At 36.6% G+C, this 23875-nt stretch overlaps 3 protein-coding genes across 6 annotated transcripts; all 3 read right to left on the bottom strand.

The window, feature by feature from the left end:
* Window positions 1-1480: 1480 nt before the first annotated feature.
* On the bottom strand, window positions 1481-5677 carry LOC115968206 (heat shock 70 kDa protein, mitochondrial). Its single transcript, XM_031087520.1, has 6 exons — window positions 5372-5677; window positions 4339-4415; window positions 4161-4239; window positions 3466-4032; window positions 2758-3378; window positions 1481-2439 (listed from the first exon to the last, which is right to left on the bottom strand). The coding sequence occupies exons 1-6, from the start codon at window positions 5444-5446 to the stop codon at window positions 1816-1818; spliced, it is 2043 nt and encodes a 680-aa protein (XP_030943380.1). The 5' UTR covers window positions 5447-5677; the 3' UTR covers window positions 1481-1815.
* Window positions 5678-11020: 5343 nt separating this feature from the next.
* LOC115966633 lies at window positions 11021-11758 on the bottom strand. The gene has a single exon (XM_031085831.1). It carries the CDS (start codon window positions 11756-11758, stop codon window positions 11021-11023), a length of 738 nt encoding a protein of 245 aa, XP_030941691.1.
* Window positions 11759-12574: 816 nt separating this feature from the next.
* LOC115968277 (zinc transport protein ZntB) lies at window positions 12575-19261 on the bottom strand. Of its 4 annotated transcripts, XM_031087620.1 has the most exons (7): window positions 18940-19261; window positions 18784-18824; window positions 17692-18575; window positions 15483-15562; window positions 14458-14722; window positions 14050-14347; window positions 13489-13951 (listed from the first exon to the last, which is right to left on the bottom strand). In XM_031087620.1, exons 3-6 carry the CDS (start codon window positions 18443-18445, stop codon window positions 14079-14081), a joined length of 1368 nt encoding a protein of 455 aa, XP_030943480.1. In that variant the 5' UTR covers window positions 18446-18575; window positions 18784-18824; window positions 18940-19261; the 3' UTR covers window positions 13489-13951; window positions 14050-14078. The 4 variants fall into 4 exon arrangements, 3 of the variants coding, with proteins under 3 accessions (XP_030943480.1, XP_030943479.1, XP_030943478.1); XR_004086721.1 differs by adding an exon at window positions 12575-13125 and having other exon boundaries at window positions 13843-13951; window positions 17692-19056; XM_031087619.1 differs by having other exon boundaries at window positions 17692-18824.
* Between the last annotated feature and the right edge of the window lie 4614 nt (window positions 19262-23875).

Raw genomic sequence — 23875 nt, 5'->3', positions numbered from 1 at the left:
GAGTTTGCAAAAACCGTGGCTTTATATTTCTTAACTTGAGAGAGGGGTAAGATTATTAGGGTTTTGAGGAGTTATAATTTTTATTTATTTTTTATTTTTTAAATATTGTGCTGACGTGGAAAATTGTGGTGCCAGTAAAGGTTTCGGTTTTATATATATATATATATATATATAGATTATATTTGCCTGCTGTAACTCGTCTGCCACAGTTCTGCTTGCCGTAAATTTGCTCCTGGCAGACAAAGTATAAGTTTGTGCACAAACCAACCTAAGTTGAGTTACAATTGGACCGACCCCAACTCCCTTACTCAGAAATACTAGGGCCCATCACCACAGGAGGCAACCCAGCCCATTACTGCAGGAGGCAACCCAATATACCATATATAAAAAAAGGCCCCTACAGTGTGCAAAACATATTGTGTGAAAGAAACACGACACTTAGATTAATCTCCTACTTTGATTGTTAGAAAGTATGAATTGGTTAATTTGTTTCTTTATTTTAATATATGGAATATATATTTGTAGTTATTCGAGATTTTGCATAACAATCACATTTTTTTAATTATTTTATTAGTAATATCAATCAATAATTTTAGGATTTTTTTATTTATTAATGTCTTTTAATATTTGCCCCCTTGAACTGAAATTATGGTTCTGCCATTGTCTGGAACTATCCATTTCCTATTCCCTATTTCTCCATCCATAACTCCACTAGACACTATTGATGTTAACGTCGAGATCTTTGACAACATTGATGAGGATCAGATCAATTGACTTCAAATAAACTTAAATCTAGATAATATTTGGCTAAGCAACATAAATAACCAAGTGGATTGAGTTTGCAAATTCAAGAGACAGAAAAAAAATTAATTAGAAGGCCATTTGTGTTTGATAATTTATACCAATGCTAGAATTGGCAATACAAGTTGGCGTACCATTCCCCTCTCATTTTCTTTTATTTTAATTGGATGTAAGACATGCAGCATTAAAAATTCAAAATCATTAAAAAAAACCAATGCGAAACTACACAAAATCAAATAATTGAAGAATTCTTATTTTTTACTAAACAATGGGTAGAGCATTTGGTGGCAAGCGCCAGATCTGATGGGGAGGTAAACTTTCTACGGTGGTGATTTGGCTGTGGTTTGAAGGTGGTAGTGATGCCTTTTGGAAGACAACAAGAAGATGGACGTTTGGATTGTGGTTTTGACTGGCTACGTTTTGTTATGCGAGATGGATGTTTGGTTTGAGCGCATTCTGTCTCTTATTAGTCTATAAATCCAAAAACCATGTAAGATCCAATGTTCCAATTACCATCCAAATCAAAAAAATAAGAAATTTTCATTTGTTTAATTCTATGATTGACATATAACTTTTTAGTGATTTTTGGACTTTTTAAATGTAATGCGACTTACATCCAACTAAATAAGGAAAAAATAATTGGAAGATTTTAAATGGAAGATGAGCTGGACTCTACCAGTGTAGATAAGAACATCTAAATTTATTGAAAATTTGAAACCCGAGACAATAAGTTTGGTTCTTAGGCCAAGACGTCCCAAGCTGTATATCACATAACTAGCAATGAACAAGAATTCTGCCGCTGCAAAAATTTTCGTTAACAACGTATTAAAAGTGCACATACATGTGCCCAAATAAAGTAAGGCTTCCTAAGACATTCAACCTCCCACATTTAGATACAAAAACCGCTAGAAACTTTTTATGTCCTAAAGAGCAAATGAAGAATAAGATATCCATCTTAGTTTTGGTGATAAAGAGCCACTCAAAAGAAACTATCGCAAATAACAACTTCAGCACTCACTTCTTCACCTCTTCATATTCTGCCTCAGGAGCTTGGTCACCACCCTGAGAACCTCCAGAAGACGAGCCACCACCAGAACCACCTTGCATGTGCTGCCCTATCTTCGATACGGCTTTGTTTGCAGCATCAACCTTTGCCTTAATTTCGTCAATGTTGTCCCCAGCTGTTGCCGTCCTCAAATCTGCAATTGCATCCTCAATCTCTTTTGCAACCTCAGCAGGAATCTTATCCTTGTACTCATTCAAGCTTTTCTCAACACTGTAGATAGTGGTATCTGCACTGTTTTTGATATCAATCAGAGCTTTTCTTTCTTGATCCTTCAAAGCATGCAACTCAGCTTCCTTAACCATCTTCTCAATTTCATCATCAGAGAGCCCTCCAGATGAACGGATGGTAATCTGTTGTTCCTTGCCAGTGGTCTTGTCTTTGGCAGAGACAGTCACAATCCCATTGGCATCAATGTCAAATGTGACTTCAATCTGAGGCATGCCTCTGGGGGCTGGTGGAAGGCCCATAAGCTCAAACTCTCCAAGAAGCTTGTTGTCAGAAGCCATTTCACGCTCCCCTTGCAATACCTTGATACCCACCTGAGTTTGGTTGTCAGCTGCTGTAGAGAACACCTACAATAATGAAAGTGCCATTCAGGAACTGAGCTTCCTCAACAGTTAAAAAATATATAAAGCAGACTGTTATGAAAGCTAATGCTGCAACATGAAGGGTTAAGTTGCCATCACACATATTTCCCCAATATCGCATAACCATAATTAATGCTTCTAAACAATGTCTAGTTATCAAATAACGCCCTATTGTATTGTTTTCTTGCTCAAGTGAAAACTGATAGAAAATTAAACTAGTAACCTTGCCCTGCAGTGTATTTCTAGCCCTTCACCAATTTACATAACTTTCCTGATCTAAGCATCATAGCATGGAAACCATACCTGACTCTTCTTTGTAGGAATGGTCGTGTTTCGGTTGATCAGCCTGGTGAATATACCACCCAGTGTCTCAATGCCAAGAGACAATGGAGTGACATCCAAGAGAAGCAATTCTTTGACATCACCACGTAGAATACCACCCTGGATAGCAGCTCCCATAGCAACTGCTTCATCAGGATTTACTCCTTTGCTTGGGGTCTTTCCAAAAATCTCTGAAACAACACCCTGTACTTTAGGAACACGGGTCATCCCTCCAACCAGAAGTACCTCATCCACCTCCTTCGCAGTTATGTTGGCATCCTTCAAACAGTTCTTACATGGGCCTCTAGTCCTCTCGATCAAATCATTCACCAGGGTTTCGAATTTTGATCTTGTCAGTGTGATATTCAGATGTTTTGCACCAGAAGAATCAGCAGTGATGAAGGGCAGGTTGATATCAGTTTGAGTGGTGGATGAGAGCTCTATTTTAGCCTTCTCAGCTGCTTCACGAAGCCTCTGCAAGGCAAGCCTGTCTTTGGAAAGGTCAATCCCCTCGGTTCTCTTGAACTCACTCACCAAGAAGTCCAACAAGGTATTGTCAAAATCCTCTCCTCCCAAGAAGGTGTCTCCATTTGTTGCTTTCACCTACACAAGAGAGAGTTCTTAGTGGGACTTAAAAAAAATATAGAGGGAGGAAAAGAAAACCACCATTAATTACAATCAAAATACTACCTCAAAAACACCATTAGAGATCTCTAGAATGGAAACATCAAATGTTCCACCTCCAAGATCAAAAACTGCTATGAGACCCTCCTTATTGTTCATTCCATAGGAAAGTGCAGCAGCAGTAGGCTCATTGATAATTCTCTGTACATCAAGGCCTGCAATTCTACCAGCATCTTTTGTCGCCTGCCTCTGAGCATCATTGAAATACGCTGGAACAGTGATCACAGCTTTTGAAACTGACTTTCCAAGATAAGCCTCTGCCGTTTCTTTCATCTTAGTCAAGACAAAAGCCCCAACTTGGCTTGGGGAATACTGTTGTCCATTGGCTTCAACCCATGCATCTCCGTTTGGAGCCTTGACTATCTTGAATGGAACCATCTTCATCTCTTTCTGTGTTTGAGGATCATCAAAGCGTCTGCCAATTAGACGCTTGGTTCCAAAAAGGGTGTTTGTGGGGTTTGTTACAGCCTGACGTTTTGCCGGAGTACCAACAAGTAGTTCTCCTTTCTGGTTGAAGGCAACCACTGATGGTGTGGTCCGAGCTCCCTCAGAGTTTTCAATAACTTTGGGATTCTACAAATTATCTCAGAATGTCAGAAACAAACCAAAGTGAATAAAAAACAACCCAAAACACTATATTTAATAAATAATGGGTAAGTCATTCAGAACATCATTATGAGAACATTGTTCCATGTGTATACCTTTCCCTCCATAACAGCAACACATGAGTTGGTCGTACCCAAGTCAATACCAATGACATCATTCCCAGCAGGCTTAGAACTGTATTGAAGGAATAAAGTAAACATTAATAACAAACAAAAAATGAACCAAAAAAAGGACAATCAAATACATACAAGACCACGCAGATCCACATTATACCTGAATGCTCTGGTCAAACTTGACCAGCTCTGACCCAGTTGCGAGGGAGCCCATGATGGCTTAACATTGCTAGTTAACTGCACATACATTAGAATATACCACTAAGGTAAGATGTCACCCATGATTTACAAGCTGGACTGGTACATAACTTTAGGATAAACCTTATACAGCAAACAATAATTCCAAGAACACAACAACAGATAGTAACTTAAAAAGACTCTAGAAAGTAACAGATATGTTGCATATGAACTTGTACTCCAACAAATGATGGAAACAAAAATTAAATAAAAAATCTAAAACAAAACAAAATTAGAAGAGCACAAGAAACTGCATAAGAAATGAGAACAAGATGCATGGATCAGGCACTATAAATCCACGATGGCTACCCAAAAAAAAAAAAAAAAACATTTCCAGATCTTAATTCATCGTAACATTCAGCAGTGAAAATAAGGAACAAAAAATCATAAACTTCCTTTTGACCCAGCTTTTATGACCATTAAGCATTTCCAAAACACTTAGAATAAGACAGCTAATCATAGTTCACAATCAATAAACATCAGACAAAATGAAAATTTCTAAGTCGCAATTTACAACTCAGTATACTGTATGGAACACTAGATTACTAAAACCTCAAAACCAAACTGAGCTCAGTTCCAATCTCTTACCCAACAAACATATAATATAAACCCATGAAATAAAACAGAGAAAAAGTTTCCCAAAAAGCAAAACCCTTTTGCTTACGTTTTTCTTTTGTCCTTTTAATTCACGAGATATCAGAGAAAGGCAAACCTTCTATTCTCAAAGCTATCGACTTTTATCAAGTTCTGTTTTATCGGATCACAACCAAACCAAACAAAACCGAAACAATAACAATCAAAACTCCTACTTTCACTTCTCAAAACATTCACAAGAACCAAACAGACCACCATGAACACAGTCACATATAATCGAATATCAATAATTATCAAATTAAAAAAAAAAAAAAAAACAGAGAGAAATGTCTGATAAGGTTGGGATGAGAAATGAGACGTACAGATCGGTAGGTGGAGAAAGAGGCGGAGGCAACGTCACGACGTCGCAGAGAGCGGAGCAAGGCGGCGGTGGCCATAACTTGATCGCCTCTTTGAAAGAGAGAGAAGGGGTTTGAAGGAGAGTTCTAGGGTTTAGGGTTTTTGCGTTGCGGTGCGTTTATTTTTGTTAAAGCCCTGAGTGTTGAGTTTGAGGCTTTTTATTTTATGAGGCGGAAATGAAAATTTGAGAGATTATTCTAGCTACCATCAGTAGAACCTTCTAGATCTCGGTTTTGACCCCGAGCAAGCCTCACCGTTGGATTGAACTACACAAGATGGCCGAAGGGTGTGTGGTCTTGTTGGGCTTTAAATTACTTTGGACCATTCGTTTCTCTATGACGTGGCAGAAAGAAGAGTTACTATTTCTTGGACAAAAAGTTTCTAATTCGGTCCATCTAATGTGTTTAATACTGTATTTAATAATTTTTTTTTGAGAATGAATACTATTGCTTTTATAAAATCAGCCAGGTCGGCAAAAAGTACATCAACTAGATAGGGTGGAACATCCTCCACCCAAATTGATAAACTTCTGACATTTCTTGCATGTGTAGCTAAGTTATGGGCTATTTTGTTACCACTGTTAACGTATATTATGTTATGGGCTTTAGGCCCAGTTAGATTACTTGTATAGCACACTTGTACTTGTACTACACTTTACTTGTACCGCACACATATGTCTCCTATATAAAGACACTCATATATATTATTTGATTATGAAATACAATAAAAGCATTCAATATTTCTAACATGGTATTAGAGCCACTGCTTTGACCTTTTCTTAGTAGTCTTGTCTTTATTGGTGTTACTCCATTCTCAACATCACTTCCGCCGTCACAACAGTCGCCGCAACCTCTCGTTGTTGAACCTCCGATGTCTTCCAACCGTTGTCTTTGGGTTCCGAACCTACAACCGCTGTCGTTGAGGAGTCCTACACCGCACAGACTACTACACGTGTCGTCACTGCCTTTTATATTGCTCTGATTGCATTTCTAGAGGTATCACTAAGATCGTCTTGCGCCGATCACCACGTTGGTGAAAACCTCGCACTCATCGGAGCCTGCACGCGCCCTCATGCACCGTCCAAAGATTCTGCGTTAACGCTCCACGCGTCGTCCTCAGCTCCAGCTGACGTCATCAGTGCCACGTCAACCCTAGCTACGCCAGCATTCAGACTTTGACCGTTGACTTTTACCGTTGACTTTTTTCAGTCCAGGTTCTCCTTACCCATTTTTTCGCGTAGATTTCATTTTTTTCAGTTTGTTTTTGCATATTGTGTCTCTAAATGGATAAAAAATGTATTTTTCTTTCTCGCCCCATCAATACTATATTGGAGGGGAATAAAAATTACTTATCTTGGTGTCAAGCTATGCGCAATTTTCTTAAGGGTCGCATGCTCTAGCATTACTGTACTGGTGCAATCACCATTCCTGTCAAGGGAGCAAGTGAAGAAAATGTTGTCTTCCTTAGTCGCATGATTGAATGGGATAGTCACAACCACATGATTCTCACATGGATTCGGAACACTTCCATTCCTTCCATCTCCATTCTGTTGGGCAACTTTGATGATGCAAAATCAGCATGAGATATGTTGGCCAAAAGGTACTCCACTACTCACGGATCCATGAAATATCAGTTAGTGGTTGAATTACACCAACTCAAGCAAGAACCAGGGCAATCCATCAATGACTACTATGATCAGCTTCACTTCATTTGGGACCAAATTGATCTTTCTGATCCAACTTGGGCATGCTCAAAGGATGCTCAGCAATATGCTTCCATTAGAGATGAATTTCGCCTCTATCAATTCCTGATGTCACTTCACAAGGACTTTGAGCCCATTCGAGGTCAGCTTCTAAATCGCAGTCCTACTCCCTCTCTTGATACTGCTGTGAACGAGTTGGTTAGAAAAGAAGTTTTTCTTGCAACCTTTCAAGCTCAGAATAAACTCAATGTTTTGGCTATTACTCCTTCTGCTCCACCCATAGAGCAACCTCAATAATCAGGTGATTCCTCTAACTCTAACAATCATCGCAAGCAGACCAAAAAAAAGTTCTGCAACTATTGCAAGCGTCTTGGGCACACCATTGAGACTTGTTATCCTCGCAACAAATCCACTACTGCTGTTGCTAACACTGAGCCTACTCCGCTAATGGCTTCCATTTCAGCTGAGTCCCAGTCTTCTGGATCCACTATCAACCTCTCCCCCACTGAACTACAGGAGATCATAGCTGAAGCTGTTCGTATGGCTGGTAATGAATCTCTTTCCACTGTTCTCTCAGTTCTACCTGGTAAGTCTCAAACTTGGCTTTTTGATTTTGCCTGTTGCAATCACATAACACCTCACTTGTCCTTATTCTCCAAACTTGACCCTGCACCACATCCTCTAAATATTCATATAGCTGATGGTTCCACCATGCATGAGAATAGTCTAGGTTTTGTTTCAACCTCTAACCTCTCTGTTCCTGGAATCTTCCATGTACCTAACCTATCCTATAATTTGTGCTCTGTGGGACAATTAGTTGAACCAGGTTATCGCCTTATTTTTTACTATTCTGGGTGTATTGTGCAAGATCCGAGGACGGGGCAAGAGCTTGGGACCGGTCTTAGAGTTGGGCGTATGTTTCCCGTGGACAATCTTCATCTTCCATCTGTTGCTCCTGTTTCTGTTACTATTGCAGCTGCTGCAGTTTCTTCCTTACCATCTCTCGCACTTTAGCATTCTCGTCTTGGTCATGCACCATCTTCTTGGGTACAACATTTAACTTCTAAGGGTCTGTTGGGTTTTGTGTCCAAAGAAAATTTTAATTGTACTTCATGTCAGTTAAGAAAACAGTCAGTTTTGCCTTTCAATAACAGTGAATCTATTTCTAATAGTATTTTTGAGTTAATTCATTCTGATGTTTGGGAATCTTCTCCTGTTGTTAGTATTGGTGGATCTCGATATTTTGTTGTTTTTATTGATGATTATTCTCGTTATAGTTGGATCTTTCCTATGAAATCTTGTTCTGAAATTTTACCAATATACAGCAACTTTGCAAAAATGGTTGAAATGCAATTCTCCAAACGTATCAAAACTTTTCGATCTGATAATGCTCTTAAATATACTCAATATGCGTTTCAAGCTCTGTTACATTCCTATGGTACTGTACATCATCTAACTTGTCCAGGTACCTCTCAGCAAAATGGTCGAGCCGAAAGAAAATTTCGTCATATCCTTGACATTGTTCGTACTCTTTTTCTTTCTGCCAAAGTTCCTGCCCCATTTTGGGGTGAAGCTGCTCTTCATGCTGTTCATGCGATTAATCGCATTCCAAGCGCTGTCATCCATAATCAGACTCCGTATGAGCGTCTGTTTGGGTTACCCCCTGACTATCATCACCTTCGCTCCTTTGGATCTGCCTGTTTCATTCTTCTTCAACCTCATGAGCACAACAAACTTGAGTCTCAATCTAGACTTTGTTATTTTCTTGGTTATGACAAAACTTAAAAAGGGTATAGGTGTTATGATCCTGTCTCTCATCGTCTTCGTGTTTCTCGTAATGTTGTCTTTTGGGAATATCGATTGTTTGTTGAACTCTCTCACTTTCATTCTTCTCTGACTACCTCCTCTGTTTTAAAAATCTTTCCAGATGAGTCTCTTGTTCCTTCTACAAATACTTTTGATCCTCCTTTAGACTTCTCTATTCAACCTCCAGATATTTTTGATGCTTCTCCTAGACAGGTCGAAGATGAATAGGTTGATGACGAGTTACCCCACCTTGAGCTTGGGTCCCTTGCTCCTGCTCTGCCTGAAGATCCTCCACAAGACATTTCACCTCGCCACTCAACCCGAGTAAGATCCATTCCTGCACATTTACTTGACTATCATTGTTATACTGTCCTTACTACACTTCACGAGCCTCAGACCTATCATGAGGCCTTTACTGACCCTTTATGGCAGATTGCAATGAAAGAGGCACTTGATGCATTAACCAAAAAAGATACTTGGGATCTGGTCACTCTCCTTCCTGGACAGTCTGTGGTTGGTTGTAAGTGGATCTATAAGATCAAGACTCATTCTGATGGGTCCATTGAGCGCTACAAGGCTCGTCTTGTTGCAAAATGTTTTACACAGGAGTATAAGATTGATTATGAAGAGACCTTTACTCTAGTGGCTCGTATCTCATTTGTTCGTGCCCTCTTAGCTGTTGCTGCTGCTAGTAAATGGAATCTTTTTTAGATGGATGTTAAAAATGCCTTCCTTAATGGGGAATTGAGTGAAGAAGTCTATATGCAACCTCTTCCTAGTCTCTTTATTGAATCAAACAAGGTTTATCGCATTTGACATGCACTTTATAGCCTTAAACAAGTTCCACGAGCTTGGTTTGCCAAGTTCAGCTCCACTATCTTTCGCTTGGGTTACACTGCCAGTCCGTATGATTCTGCCTTATTTCTTCGTCGTACTGATAAAGGCACCATTTTGCTTCTTCTATATGTGGATGATATGATCATAACTGGTGATGACCTCAGTGGCATTCAAGAACTTAAGGATTTTCTCAGTCAGCAGTTTGAGATGAAAGATCTTGGACATCTCAGCTATTTCTTGGGTTTTGAAATTACTCATTCCACAGATGATCTTTATATTACTCAAGCCAAGTATGCTTTTGACCTTTTGTCCCGAGCTGGACTCACTGATAACAAGACTGTTAACACTTCAGTTGAACTTAATGCGCATCTGACACCCTCGGAGGGGAAACCATTGTCTAATCCTTCTCTTTATAGACGATTGGTTGGCAACCTAGTTTATCTCACAGTTACTCATCCAGACATCTCCTATACTGTTTATCAGGTGAGCTAGTATCTGTCTGCTTCACTATCAACTCACTATGCTGCTGTTCTGCGTATTCTTCGATACCTGAAGGGCACTCTCTTCCATGGCATTTTCTACTCAACTCAGTCTCCTCTTGTACTTTGTGCATTCTCTGATACTGATTGGGCAGAAGATCCCACTGATCGCAAGTCCACTACAGGTTATTGCTTTCTCCTTAGTTCTTCTTTGATTTCTTAGCGAAGTAAGAAACAAACTTTCATGGCCCGCTCTAGTACTGAAGCAAAATATCTTGCCCTTGTTGATACCACATCTAAGCTCATTTGACTACGATTGCTTCTTAAGGATTTGGGTTTGTCCATATCCTTTGCTACTCCCCTTTATTGTGACAACCAGTGTGCCATTCATATTGATCATAATGATGTCTTCCATGAACGGACTAAACACATCGAGATTGATTGTCATTTTATCCGTTATCATCTTGTCCATGGTGCTTTTAAGCTTTTCTCCGTCTCCTCCAAAGATCAACTTGCAAATATCTTCACCAAGTCACTTCCTAAGGGATGCACTCGTGATTTGGTTGACAACCTCAAGCTAGTCTCACATCCACTTTGAGTTTGAGGGGGGCTGTTAACATATATTATGTTATGGGCTTTAGGCCTAGCTAGATTACTTGTATAGCACACTTGTACTTGTACTTGTACCGCACACATATGCTTACTTGTACTGCACACATATGCCTCCTATATAAAAGCACTCATGTATATTCTTTGATTATGAAATACAATACAATCATTTAATATTTTTAACAACCACTTCTACGTACATGGGAAAACTTTAAGCAAATACTAGAAACAAGCATGGATTTTGCTGACTCCAGAAGGTGATCAAATGAAGAGAACGAGGCTTCCTTGCTACGGAGGGTGTTAATCACAACTTTCGAGTCTCCTTCAAGAACAAATGCATCTATACCCAGTTCTTGTGCAAAGACCAACGCCCTTACTGTTGCTATGGCTTCCGCGATATCCGATGAGTATGGCATAGGAGCTTGTTTCGACAGTGAAGCAATCATAGTACCTTGACTATCATGAACGACCACTCCTAGTCTAGCCTTGCCCAACTCCGGAAACATGGTGCCGTCGAAATTCAGTTTAAAACAGTTCGGCTGTGGCGGACTCCACTGTGCGCGGGGGGGAGGCCGTGGCATAACAGAAGGCTGGCAAATGGATTGTTGGCTTTGTTGGAAGATAGCCAAGGACTGAGTTGCTTGATGGAGGACTTGCGATCTAGGAAACTCATTTGAATTAACCCGGAGCTGGTTGCGTTGGTACCAAATTGTCCACATCACCATGGCCATAATTTCTAGATTTTTCTTCTTCTCATGTAGCACACTAATCAGGTTTATAGTGTTTGAGATAGCATGTTGTCTTCGATCTTCAAATCCTGGAACCGCCTCCCATATTTCATCGAGCGTGGCACATTCCCAGACTGCATGGATTGCCGTTTTGGATTCCCCACCGCACTGCTCACATTTGTCTTCCATTAAGATTTTCCTCCTCATTAAGTTCTGCTTTGTTGGTACTGCATCCTTGCATACTCTTCATAGGAAATGCCGCACTTTATTAGGGATGTTAAGCCCCCAAATCTGGTTCCAAATGCCACTTTGTCGCTGCTGGTTGGCTATAGGGGCCTACAACAATTTTTTTATTTTATTTTTTATTTTATTCAAGATAATGAAGGAGATTATTATGGAGTATGTGATAAGCTTAGAGGGCTTTATTTTTATATTTTTTTTTCTCCCTCTACTTAAATAAAACTGGTTTAAAGTTACCTTCTTCTAATTTATTATATGATGATTAAAGAGATTATTACTTTTTTAATGAATTATATGACTTATATCACGCATCTATTAAGCCAAATGGTACCATCACAAAAGTTTGTGGTTTGGAGGGAGAGAGGGTCTTGAATTCTAGCTCTAGATGAGCACTTTAGAATAGATTTTTATGTTCTGGATTTGACCCTTTTCTCTATGCTCCTAATTTGTTGAGCATTGGATGTCAATATGCCATGACATGCCTTTTTATGGATCTTTGGATTAGCAATGGTAAAAATTCTCCATCTCATGTGACTCACCTTACTCTACTCTATCCCTAACGAATTTCTCTCATCCCAAAGAGATGACATGATAAGTCGAGTTTTGCTTGTCTCGCTAGTCGCTGCATTCCAAGTTTTCTATACATATTTGTTATTTATTATATAAAAACATAAATTAATCTTTTTTACACCAATCTTATTTATAATTTTTTTTACACCTACCTCGATATCTTTTATCCTACCTCTCTAATGTTGAAGCCACCTCATTTGGTATTACAAAAGGTTCTCCTTTTAATAAAAATTAGACAATGCCATTAAGCTACAAGATTCTTAACATAAACCCCTCATTTAAGTCTCCCAAATTAGGGAAACTTGGAGTGGAAGAGGAAGGGATAGGTTCCACTTTTATATATAAATATGTCAAGTTTGCCCTAATGATGTCAACTGATATATTATGATATATTATCAATTAGCTTCTTCCCATTCTAATTTTTAAGACATTTAAACAAATGGGAGGCACATACCTCTCTCTCCCTACTTATTATTAAAAAGTCTAAATAAGGAGGAGATAACCATTCCCCTCCCATTTGCTTTACTTCACTTTCACATCATACCCTCTACTTCCTTCTTTCTCCAAATTTCCAAACACACCAAACATAGTGTTAGTGGAAACAGAAGTGGAAACTTCTAACAACAAGCTACATGTCCAATAGAACCTTGCAAATACTGTGCTGCTTCTTATTCACAAAAATTGCTAGTTTAGAGAACATTCCATCCGAAGAAGCAAGAAACTAAGGCCCCCATGTAGATTCAATCCTGCAGCCACAATATAAATAACAAGTATTTTTCTTTTGTTTTGTTTCTTATGGCAATATGGGTTAAATAAAATGGATTTTGCAGATAAAAATGATATTAAAATACAAAGCAGCCTATACTTTTGAATGATAAAAATCAGTCGAAAATTTCAAAACTCAACTGTGACATTTGGCTAAAGAGAACTATTCCTCTCACCTCTCAAAGTCTCAGACAGCTAAACATAACATGACATCTACCCTGATAATGTTACAAGCCATGCAACAATCAAAAAATGTCATAAGAAAAATTTACTCTATTATAATGCAACTTAATGTAATTTCTCCATTTTAGTTAATCCAAGACCAAATTTCAACAAAATGAAAGTAACAGCTTAAGTAGGCAATTTTTATTTTGACAAAGAGGTTTGGACAACAGACATTGTATAGTCTATCCTAATCTTAGTTTCACCAAAAGTGTAAAACACGGCTTGGGCAATGATAATGAGGCTGTTGATAATAGATGGTACTTTTTTTTTAAAGAACTTATATACGAAAGGGTGGATCTAAAGTAAATCCAATTGAAGCAGTATATATTCTTAATATGATATCAGAATTCAGCTCTCAATGTGTGCTGCAAAAAAGGAAAGCAATAAAAAAGAATTGCTGAACATGTTAAGAGCTTTCCAAAGATGAAAGAAACTGTTAACTAATTGTATAAAAAAAATCAGAAAAAAATGACCTGCAACTAGCAACTAATTTGCAGGACACATTAGATGATTTTATTGAAAATGGACTATCCACATTATGTCTCTCCTCCGTATAGGTTATATATGACCAGCCTCTGCCACCTAAAGAAAGAACAAAGAATGAAAAATTAAACATTTAAACAGCAACAGGAAGAGTATGTAACTTGAAAGAAAATGAGTGAGTAATAAAAGACACATACACAATGATTATAGACACATTTTTTTCCCTTCAAATCCGAAGGTAACCTCCTCTATCTTGAACAGCTCCATTTTGTACACTTCTCTTGAGGAATGACTTCCTGTTGAGAGACCAGCTTCTGCCCACAGTCCTAATCCGTTGCCAGGCAGCTACACGGGAATAAAGAGCAGGAAAACAGAAGCACAACAGCACCAAAAGCAGCATTGCCAAACAAAGCATCATGACATTACGAAAACCATCTCTTAACTCCGGGGCATTTTGCCCTGTCCATGGAACTCCTCCCACATTCATGCCAAACACTGTAATAGATAATTGGTGTCCATCCTCCTCACTTTCACAAAAATCATAAAAGAGTGCACTGGAAAATTCTTCTTAAAAATGAAAGGTTATATCAAAGAGAAACGTTTACCTCCGGTAATGATGGACAAAGGAAGGAATATTATTGAAAGGAATGAGAGATAATATAGCTTCCTGTTTATTTGCTCGGCCTGCCAGCTATCAAGGCCAGCTTGGATTGCTGTGACACGATTTGCAATAAAACCTACATTATCTTTCAGCCTCCTTAACCGCCCTATCAACTCTTCAAGGGAGTTAATGTCTTCGCTAGCAAACCAATGTTTTGAAGAACATTTTTCTTTCACTCTTGGAAATACTTGCTCCCCATGCGCTATCACCTGAGTTCAATTAAAGTACAAAACCAGAATAAGGTCTAGTTAATAAAGCTTTCAAGTATATTATTAGATCAAAACCCAAGTCAAATAGTGGTAATAATACTAGCCGATGACATTCCTATGGAAGATGAAGAAAGCATGGACAAGAAAGATTCAATTATAGAAAGATTGTCCATATATTTATTAGCGGAATGTTTTACTTGGCCTCACAGCTCTTATGGTCAATTACATATGATATGTTGTGATTTAATGAACTTGGCTCTGTGGGAAGGAGCTAAAGACCCAGAGAGAGTTGGACTCCATTTATTTGAAGTAACTTCCATAGCCATCTGATTTTGGGCCTTTTCTTCATCAAAACCTAAGTCAAATAGTGGTAATAGTTCTAGCCAATAACATTCCTATGGAAGGTGAAGAAAGATAAAATTATAGACAAGATTGTCCATATATTTATTGGTGCAACATTTTACTTGGCCTCACAACCCTTATGGCCAATTACATAACTGATATATTGTAATTTAGTGAACTTGGCTCTGTGGGAAGGAGCTAGATCCCAGAAAGAGTTGGACTACATTTATTTGAGGCAACTTCCATAGCCATCTGATTTCTGGCCTTTTCTTTAAGGGTATACTTCTTATCACAGACTTAAAAATTTGAAATTGTTACTCAGATAAAAGTTAACTGGTTAAGTAACCACTTTGAGTTACTGATAACCTTTTCTTCTGTTTTTGGACATTATAGAAACTAAATGGGTCTGATGAATTACCTGCAAAAGGCGCTGCAAATCAAGATGCATTTTGGGGAATCTTCTATCATCTAGCATTTGCTTCTTTAAAGCGAACCCACCTGCAATGAAGCAGAAAAATCATTCCTTCATTTCAACCCTTTTTTTAATAGGTAAATTTCGACCCAATAGTAAACCAAGCCAATCAACACAGAAAGTGGGAGCTGCCTAAGCACATAAGGAAGTTAGAAAGAGATGGAGGAATTTCAAAAAGGATTGATATCCACTTCCTTTTTCAGTTAAATGGAGCATGTATCCTCAACAGAGAACAGATCTTTCAGATGAAAATCCTGCTTCTGGCTCTCACCAAGCTTTCTCAACAATATCACTATAGGCCATAGTAGATCAATTGGCATATTCAGGTCAACCAGTGGGAACATGAACGCCCATACTGAGTATTACAGTGGTTCTTTATTGACCTAAAGAAACAGCTGTGTATATCAACATTTTGTTGCATGAAGTTTTGTCATCCTGTGTGGCCTTTTACTTATTAAAATATGTTAATTGACTAATAATTTTAAGTAATATTCCAAAACTGTTTAACAATTTTCGACACTGCAAAAGAACAACTATAGATATTCTTCATACATGTCATGTTTTGATTGTGGATACTGATTCAAAGACATTTGCATTATGATTAATTTATAACAGATCATGAAGCTCCTCATGAAATAAAATGTTATACAGACTTGGACTTGGCCCTCACCCTTTCATGCATCAGTAAGGCTTTGACACACCCATAACATGGACTCAAATGGATCGTCTTACACAATGTTCTTTTTTTTCCCCTATATTTTTCATGTCTTGACTATTGGAGATGGGAAAGTACACTTCCAATACAAGTGCAGGTCCTCCTTCCAATGTTTCCAACATCCTGATTTAAGATGTTAAGAACTTTTAGAACTTTCAAGGGCGCGCCCAAAGAAACAAGGCAGAATTTATTTCATTGACCTATGCAGTTGCAAACCATTTCTTTTATCAAGTAGTATAATAATCTATAATTCAAATATTTGTTTCCCTCAGATACTTGGTCCAGTTTTCATGTAACTAGTCCAATTTATTTTTAATTATAAGAAGCAAATAGAATTAAGATTTTATCCATTTGCTCTCTTTCCCAACAATGAAGGATCATATTCCCCACCCCACCACCCCACCCCCCCCCCCCCTCTTTTTTTTTTTTTTTCAAAAGAGAAAAAAGAAAAAAGTGAACAACAAAAGAGAAGGGTCCTTTTCTCATGTATTAACATGAGCTTGATGGGAACTAACCTGCATTTCAATAACATGGTCTCAACTACGTACTTTTTAGGCAAAAAGAAGTTCTCAAAGTGCAACTCATGCACAAATATATTGCATCAACCTTTTCCCGACCAGTTTCTCTACATATTCTAGTACCAATAATAAGGTGTGCATGAATGACATTGGACCAACTCATCCTGTTCTTTTAAATTACGAAATTCCTTCCTGGATCTTAAATAATTAATAAAATGAATACATTCACTGTTGAGGAAGATTTGCTAAATTAAAGTTGAAGGTATAAGCAAAATGAAGGCCTAAATAAAAATTGGGTTTGTAGTGTGCATTTGGGTCATGATAATAAGCTAGCTTGTTGCCTTTTTTTCCCTATTATTTGCGGGTCCCATGTGAGTTCTTTACTTATTTTATTTAGCTTTTAGCTTTTATCTACAGTATTTTTAGCAAAAAGCTAAATAAGTTGTTCCTAAACAGAATCCAATGTAATGAGAAAAGACAATCACCATTCATTAATAACATTCTACGATCCTATTAGAGTAAAATGACAAAAAATGGTTTGTGAAGCTAACCCCAAGTTGTTGGGCATCACAGATTTATTGAGCTAAGGTTTATATTCACCATGGTATTGTTTTTATACTAGCTTAAGGCATGCACACGCTTAGGAGTTTAGAGGTTACAAGACCTTTTAAACTTTCCTTGCTGAGCTCAGATCTTTTTCAGCATAATTGAGTCCTTAGCAGTTACAGAGCTAACCACATGATCATGAAAAGTGATACATGAACCCAAAAAATTGATGTTACTGTGAATTTTAACCAGATTAGGATATAAAAATTAATAAGAAGTTTCTTCCACAAGCGAATTGATAAGTAGACTAACAGTAATTAGGATACAATACATAAGGAAGACTCAATTATGCAACTAGAATTGAATTAGATTTTACCTTTATCCAATTGAAGCTCCACAGAGTCCAGATCCATCTCGAGTTTAGTCAGAACATCTTGAAGGTGATCCACATGTGTGTCAACAATGTGAACAACAAGATTAGAGACTGATTTTGGCACAGGATTATCAGCTTCCTCAGAGTGATTCATTGTCAACAAGAACTCAAGAACATGCTCTCTGATAACAATCCCAGCTCCTTCCTTCTGTTCACTTCCAGGAGAAGGACTCTCCACCCTGGGAATCTCTGAGAGAAGAGACTGACCAATCTGCGAGAAGCCCAATCTAGGAACACGGCCCAAAGAAACTGTAATCACTGAATTCTCAGTAACTCTTGCAGCAATTCTAAATGTAAACTCACTAGAGGGAGGACCAGGTGAATTAACTCTAAAAACAAGAGCCCCATCCACATGTCCACAAAAGGGTCCATTGCTGACAAGTGAAAGAATGTCTTGTAGTTTCAAAGGTGGACAAAGAACACTAATGAGGTATTGTGCAGATTGTGCAAGTTTCTCATTTCCTTTTGGGAGTTCCACATGGTACCAACAAAACTCATTGCCTCTACCTTCTGCAAGATCCCATTCCTTATGATAGAAGTTCCCACATCCATCAAATATATAAGCTTTCTGTCTCACCATACCCTGATACTGGGTCCGGTAGACATGGCGCTCCCTGAGAGGAGTGTCTCCCAAGGGTTGCCTCTCCATTTCATCAGCCTCTAAGTCATTAATTGGTTCTTCACGAGCTAGGTCCATTATCTTATTCAGATATCTTCAAATAATCAAAATCTAATGACTACAATAAAGTCAATCAACTCAACCCAATCCAGAAAATTCCAATTCAAACTGAAGATTCAGATCATTAAAAGTCAAAAGACTCAAAACCCTGCACTTCACAATAAAATGCAAGAGTTCAACCTCAAAGCATTATGTTATCTTATCCTTTGAGACCCAATTCAGTAACATTCACATAGCTTATGATATCAAAATAGAATCTACCTGCCTCAAAACAAGGCTCACCTAACACTTAGATCCAAAAAGAACTCAAATCCAGACTTTTTCAACAAATTTGCAACAAACCCACTTGATCTTACCTTTAATCCACCAAGATTCCAAATTCAAAATCAATCAAATCCTGAAAAACCCACCAAAGTTACAATCTTTCATACCCAACTCAACCCCAAGAAATCCAATTCCAACATGAAAATCCTCAATAATACATTAACTAACAACAATTGATAAAGACGTACCTCATTGAAAAGTCAAAAATAAAATTCCAAGTTGCCTCCAATTCCAACAGACATAAATTTGAGTTCTCACAAATCGAATATGTCGTAAATGAAACAACTTCAAGAAACGCGTTGCATGGGTCCTCCTCAGTTTCTCCGAAACTTCCTTTCATCACCAACCAACTTGGTGTTAAAAAAAAAAAAAAAAAAAAGAGAATATGTATGTATGCAGAGCTACTATTAATTCCAACACCGCCAGGAACCAATCACTTATTTAAAATTGCGTTAAATTTTATTTTGCTATTAATTTATGGTGTTATGCAATTTATTTTTATCTTTTATCTCTTTTCACACCTCATTTTGTTGATTGAGATTTAAAAAAAGAAAAGAAAAAAGATTTGTACTTGGTAGGAAATTATTTATTTTTTGAAGTGAAAAAATAAAAAATAAAAATTATGAGGCCAGAGAATGAAAAGAGGGATATATCGTGGAGAGAAAAGCTTGTGTCCAACCATTTTCTTTTTTTATAATCTTATTACTATTTATTAAAGAAAATCTCGTGACAATTTTCAACTTTTTATTTTTTTGTTTTTTGTTGGGGAACTTTTTAAGCTTTTTCAATTATTTGAAAGTTCATTATGTCAAGGATAACCCAAATAATCTCAATTCTTGCTTTGAATTTATAAAATATATAAAAAGAAATTAAAAAATTTATGTAACAATTAAACTTTTCATTTTTCTTTTGAGAAGATAAACTTTTCATTAGTATTACAATATTCTCATCATTTGTGCAGTTTGCTAAACGTTGATTGATTAATTAATTATGTTAGCCGTACTCATCATTTAAATATTTAATTTAATTGATTGTAATGATTTTGTCAAATAACTAACTTCCTTTTGGTAAGCAACATGTGGTTGTGGTGGTGAGAGGTCGCGGGTTGGATATCACTGGAGTGTAAGAGTTACTTTTCGTGTGATTATGTTGTTGACCAAATGCGCAAGTACTTTTAGTACAAGATTAGTATCTTTTTTTTTTTCGTAGAAAGGATGTAATATAAACAAACTAAACAGGGGAAACAGATACAGGACAAGATAGTATCTAATGTCTTTTTTTTTTTTTTTTTTTTTGAGAAAGATAGTATCTAATGTCTTGAATGCATACAATATCACACTCATTATAAGTGGTTTCAGAGATAGGTGGAGTGTCAATGTTATAAGTGTGATACGGCATATTCATATATTTTTTTAGAAAGAATATAGTTATATATTTCTATTTATAATGTATCCAGTCAATTTACCGAGAGTCGTAATATACTATTAGCACGTAATTGGATTTTTAACTTTTTGTATTATTTATTTCGATAATATTAATATATAATCTAATGATATTACTCCCACGTGATGCACTACATAATTGAAAAATATAAATGTAAATAAATCAAAACTATATTAGTATTTCTTTTTTTTAGAAGAATTATAGTTCTATTTATAATGTATCTAGTCAACTGATCGAGAGTCGTGTTAATAATTGGATTTTGGATAAATTGTAAATTATACCTCTAAAATTTGGGAGTATTTAAATTTTACACCTTAAAATTTCAGAATTTGAAATTTACCCCTTGAAGTTTAGAGGTGTTTGGATTTTACACCCTAACGTTTTAAAATTTGGATTTTACCTCCCTAAAGTTTGGGAGTATTTGGATTTTACACCCCTAAATTCTAAAACTTCAATGTATAAAATCTAAACAGTTTCAAACTTTAAGGGTGTAATTTGCAATTTATCCTTGAACTTTTAACTTTTTTGTATTATTTATTTAGGAAAATTACAGTAAACCCACCTGTGGTTTGGCCCGTTTACACTTTACCTGCTTGTGGTTTAAAACTTAACACTTTGCCCACCTGTGTTTAGCTCCGTTTGGTCTCTGTTACCCACCTTTGGCTTTTCCGTTAAAAAAACATTTTTTACCACCAAAACATAACATACCACGAATCAAAAAGTTAGGGTTTGAATTTTTTGAAAGAGCTTGGGTTATGGGGTTATGAAAGAGCTTCTCTAATCGATTTTGAAACATGGAATAGTTGCTTCAAATCCTCATGATTCACACTACACAAAACCCTAATCTGCTAAAAAAAAAAAAAAAAAAGAAATGTCAATTTTCAATTCCAATTTCACTAACAAAAACAATTTCAATCCGATTCAAAAACAAAATCAAAAGCTTTGAGATTGAGGAAATTTGTTACTAACCAGAATATCCTGAGGCAAGGCTTCGAGAAGAGACCATTCAGAATCCAACCTAATCTCTCGCCACACATTTTCTTACACGGTGTTTTCAGAGCCAAATTGATCGCAAAACCCTGGAAATGATTCGAAATCAAAATCCTTTTCCTCCTAAATGCTCTTGCGTACCTCACATACCCTAACCCTAGCTCCTCATCGCCAATCACACGCTTTGATTTCAAAGAACTACCGCATCTCTTTCCCAACGCCATATTTTCAAAAAGAAAAGTGTTTCGAAAAACAAATCTGTTTTTGAAAGCAAATTTTGAAAATAAAATAAAAAGAACTCTTAAACTCTAAAACTCTTTTGGATAAATGTTTCTTTTTCTGTTGTTGTGAAAAAAATGGAAACTTAGAACCGCCTTTCTTCAACTACGAAGTTGCTTTTAAAAAATTGTCATGTCCCTTTCTATGACTCACTTATATATAAAGGAGGAGGATAAGAAGATAGTGTTTTATTTGCTTTTTGAATTTTTAATTGTTTGAGACAATGCTTTTTGAATTTTAGCATGAGAGATAAGAGAGATATTTTCTTTTAGTGTGTTACAGAGACATTTTGTACATTATTGGAGTTCTTGTGCATTATTACAGTGTTTTCACGCTTTTTTGTTCCTAGTTGTCGGGGTTGGTTTTTGCGTGTAGCCACGTGTCTTCAAACTTATATTATTAAGTATATTTTATTCACTATCATTATACCACTCAACTAATGTTATTATACTGTTGGAATGTCATCAGTCCATTATTGTTACATGGCTAGGGCCACAAATCACATAAAAAACAAAGTAATGCTATACGACTGGAGTCAGAAACACACAAGATAAGTTAATCTTTCTCTATTTTCAAGATTACATTATTAAGTACATGTTAATTCATTATTATTTTACTGCTGGATGCAAGTTATTTTAATATCATCTCACTTATACTTCATTAATGAACATACATATTAATAAATCGATCTACCATCATCTCACATATATTATTTGGACATGAACCATCCTTGGACACATATCTTTTTTGGACATGAACTACCATTAGACATTTATTATTTGGACATGGACCATTGCCGGACATACCTTATCATGTTGAACATAAACCATGAACCGAAACTAGACATGGACTATTGGACTCATCCCATTATTGTACATTGGACACCTAATTAAACACTTTCTAATATTGGACATCACTTAACAAATATAATAATAACGTATCAACTCACCATTTAATCAAAGCTATCATGCTAAGCATATTATTTATTTATTTCAACCATTATCATGATTCTAAGACTTTGAGTTTTATCTATTTTGTAGGCTTAAAAAATACACCGGTAGCCATTAGTCTATGCGACCCAATGTCGAGTTCCAGGTTGACCTCCCCAAAACAAATCCAAGCCTAGCAAAATCACACCTCCAAAAGGCACGTGGCTACGTGCAAAAAACCGCCCTCGACAAATGGTGTAGGCAGGGATTGAACCCTAGATATTTTATTCAACTTATGGGTTCCAGTTAGCTCACTCGGGTAAAATCTTTAATGGTTGAATAAGAAATCTGGGGTTCAATCCCCGCCTATACCAAAAACAGATTGGTATCTTAGTTTGATGATAAAAGAGTTATCATTAGGAGTGAACGCTATAGGTTGAAATTATTTATTAAAAAAAAAAATCTTATTCAACTATTAGAGAATTTACCAGTTAAGCTAATTTGAATTATTTTAACTTTATTGTTGCATAATGTAAATAAAAGAAGAAATAAGTGATGCGGGATGCGGAAGCATCAAGAAGCATAACACGTCTACTTCTAGAAAACAAGAAACAAAACATGTTTTCTTCTGAAAATAATCTTGAATCCATAAGGAGAAAGGGTTTGGAATCCACTAGAATATAGAAAGACAAAAGTTTGAATTTTATTGATTGAATAATTGTTTAAAAAACGTGTACAGACTTAGGGGCTTATTTAAGAACTCCGTAAAACTTGACAGACAAAAAAATATATTCTAAAATAACTCCTAATTAATACCTAACCATAATAGGAACCAAATCTAACCTAAAAAGCATTAAAGCACCTAAAAACAAGAAAATAAATCACCTAAACCTAAAACAACGAATTTTACATAAAAATACCAAAATTAATAAATTACAAAAATTAACTATAGTAAAGTATGTCCTACATCAATAAGTGTTAACTTTTTGTGTGAATACTACAAAAAACTGGGCTTATAGTGGCGTTTGTCAAAAACACCACTATAAGTACCCTATAGTGGCCTTTTGTATAAATGTTGCTATAGGCATATCTATAGCTGTGTTCAGGGAGTCCTATAGTGGTGTTTTAAAATAATGGGTCTATAATAACGTTTCCAAGGGCTAATAGGTCTTACAAATGCTACTATAGGTCTTAAAAAAACCCAAAAAAAATAAAAAATAAAAAAGGACCTATAGTGGCATTTGACAACGGCCACTATAGGCACTTTTTTTAAAAAAAAAAAAAATTTAATAAGGGCTAGAGGAGGAAAAAAAGACCTATAGTGGTGTTTGACAAACACCACTATAGGCTCTTGTAAGAGTAGGACCTATAGTGGCATTTTACAACTAACACTATAGGCACTTTTTATTTCAGTTATTTATTTATTTAATAAGGGCAAGAGCAGAAAAAAGACATATAGTGGCATTTGACAAACGCCACTATA

The sequence above is a fragment of the Quercus lobata genome, chromosome 11 (genome assembly GCF_001633185.2).
Source record: "Quercus lobata isolate SW786 chromosome 11, ValleyOak3.0 Primary Assembly, whole genome shotgun sequence".
Taxonomy (NCBI): domain Eukaryota; kingdom Viridiplantae; phylum Streptophyta; class Magnoliopsida; order Fagales; family Fagaceae; genus Quercus; species Quercus lobata.
The sequence above is the reverse complement of the archived record's forward strand: the minus strand, read 5'-3'. Positions and strand labels throughout refer to the sequence as shown.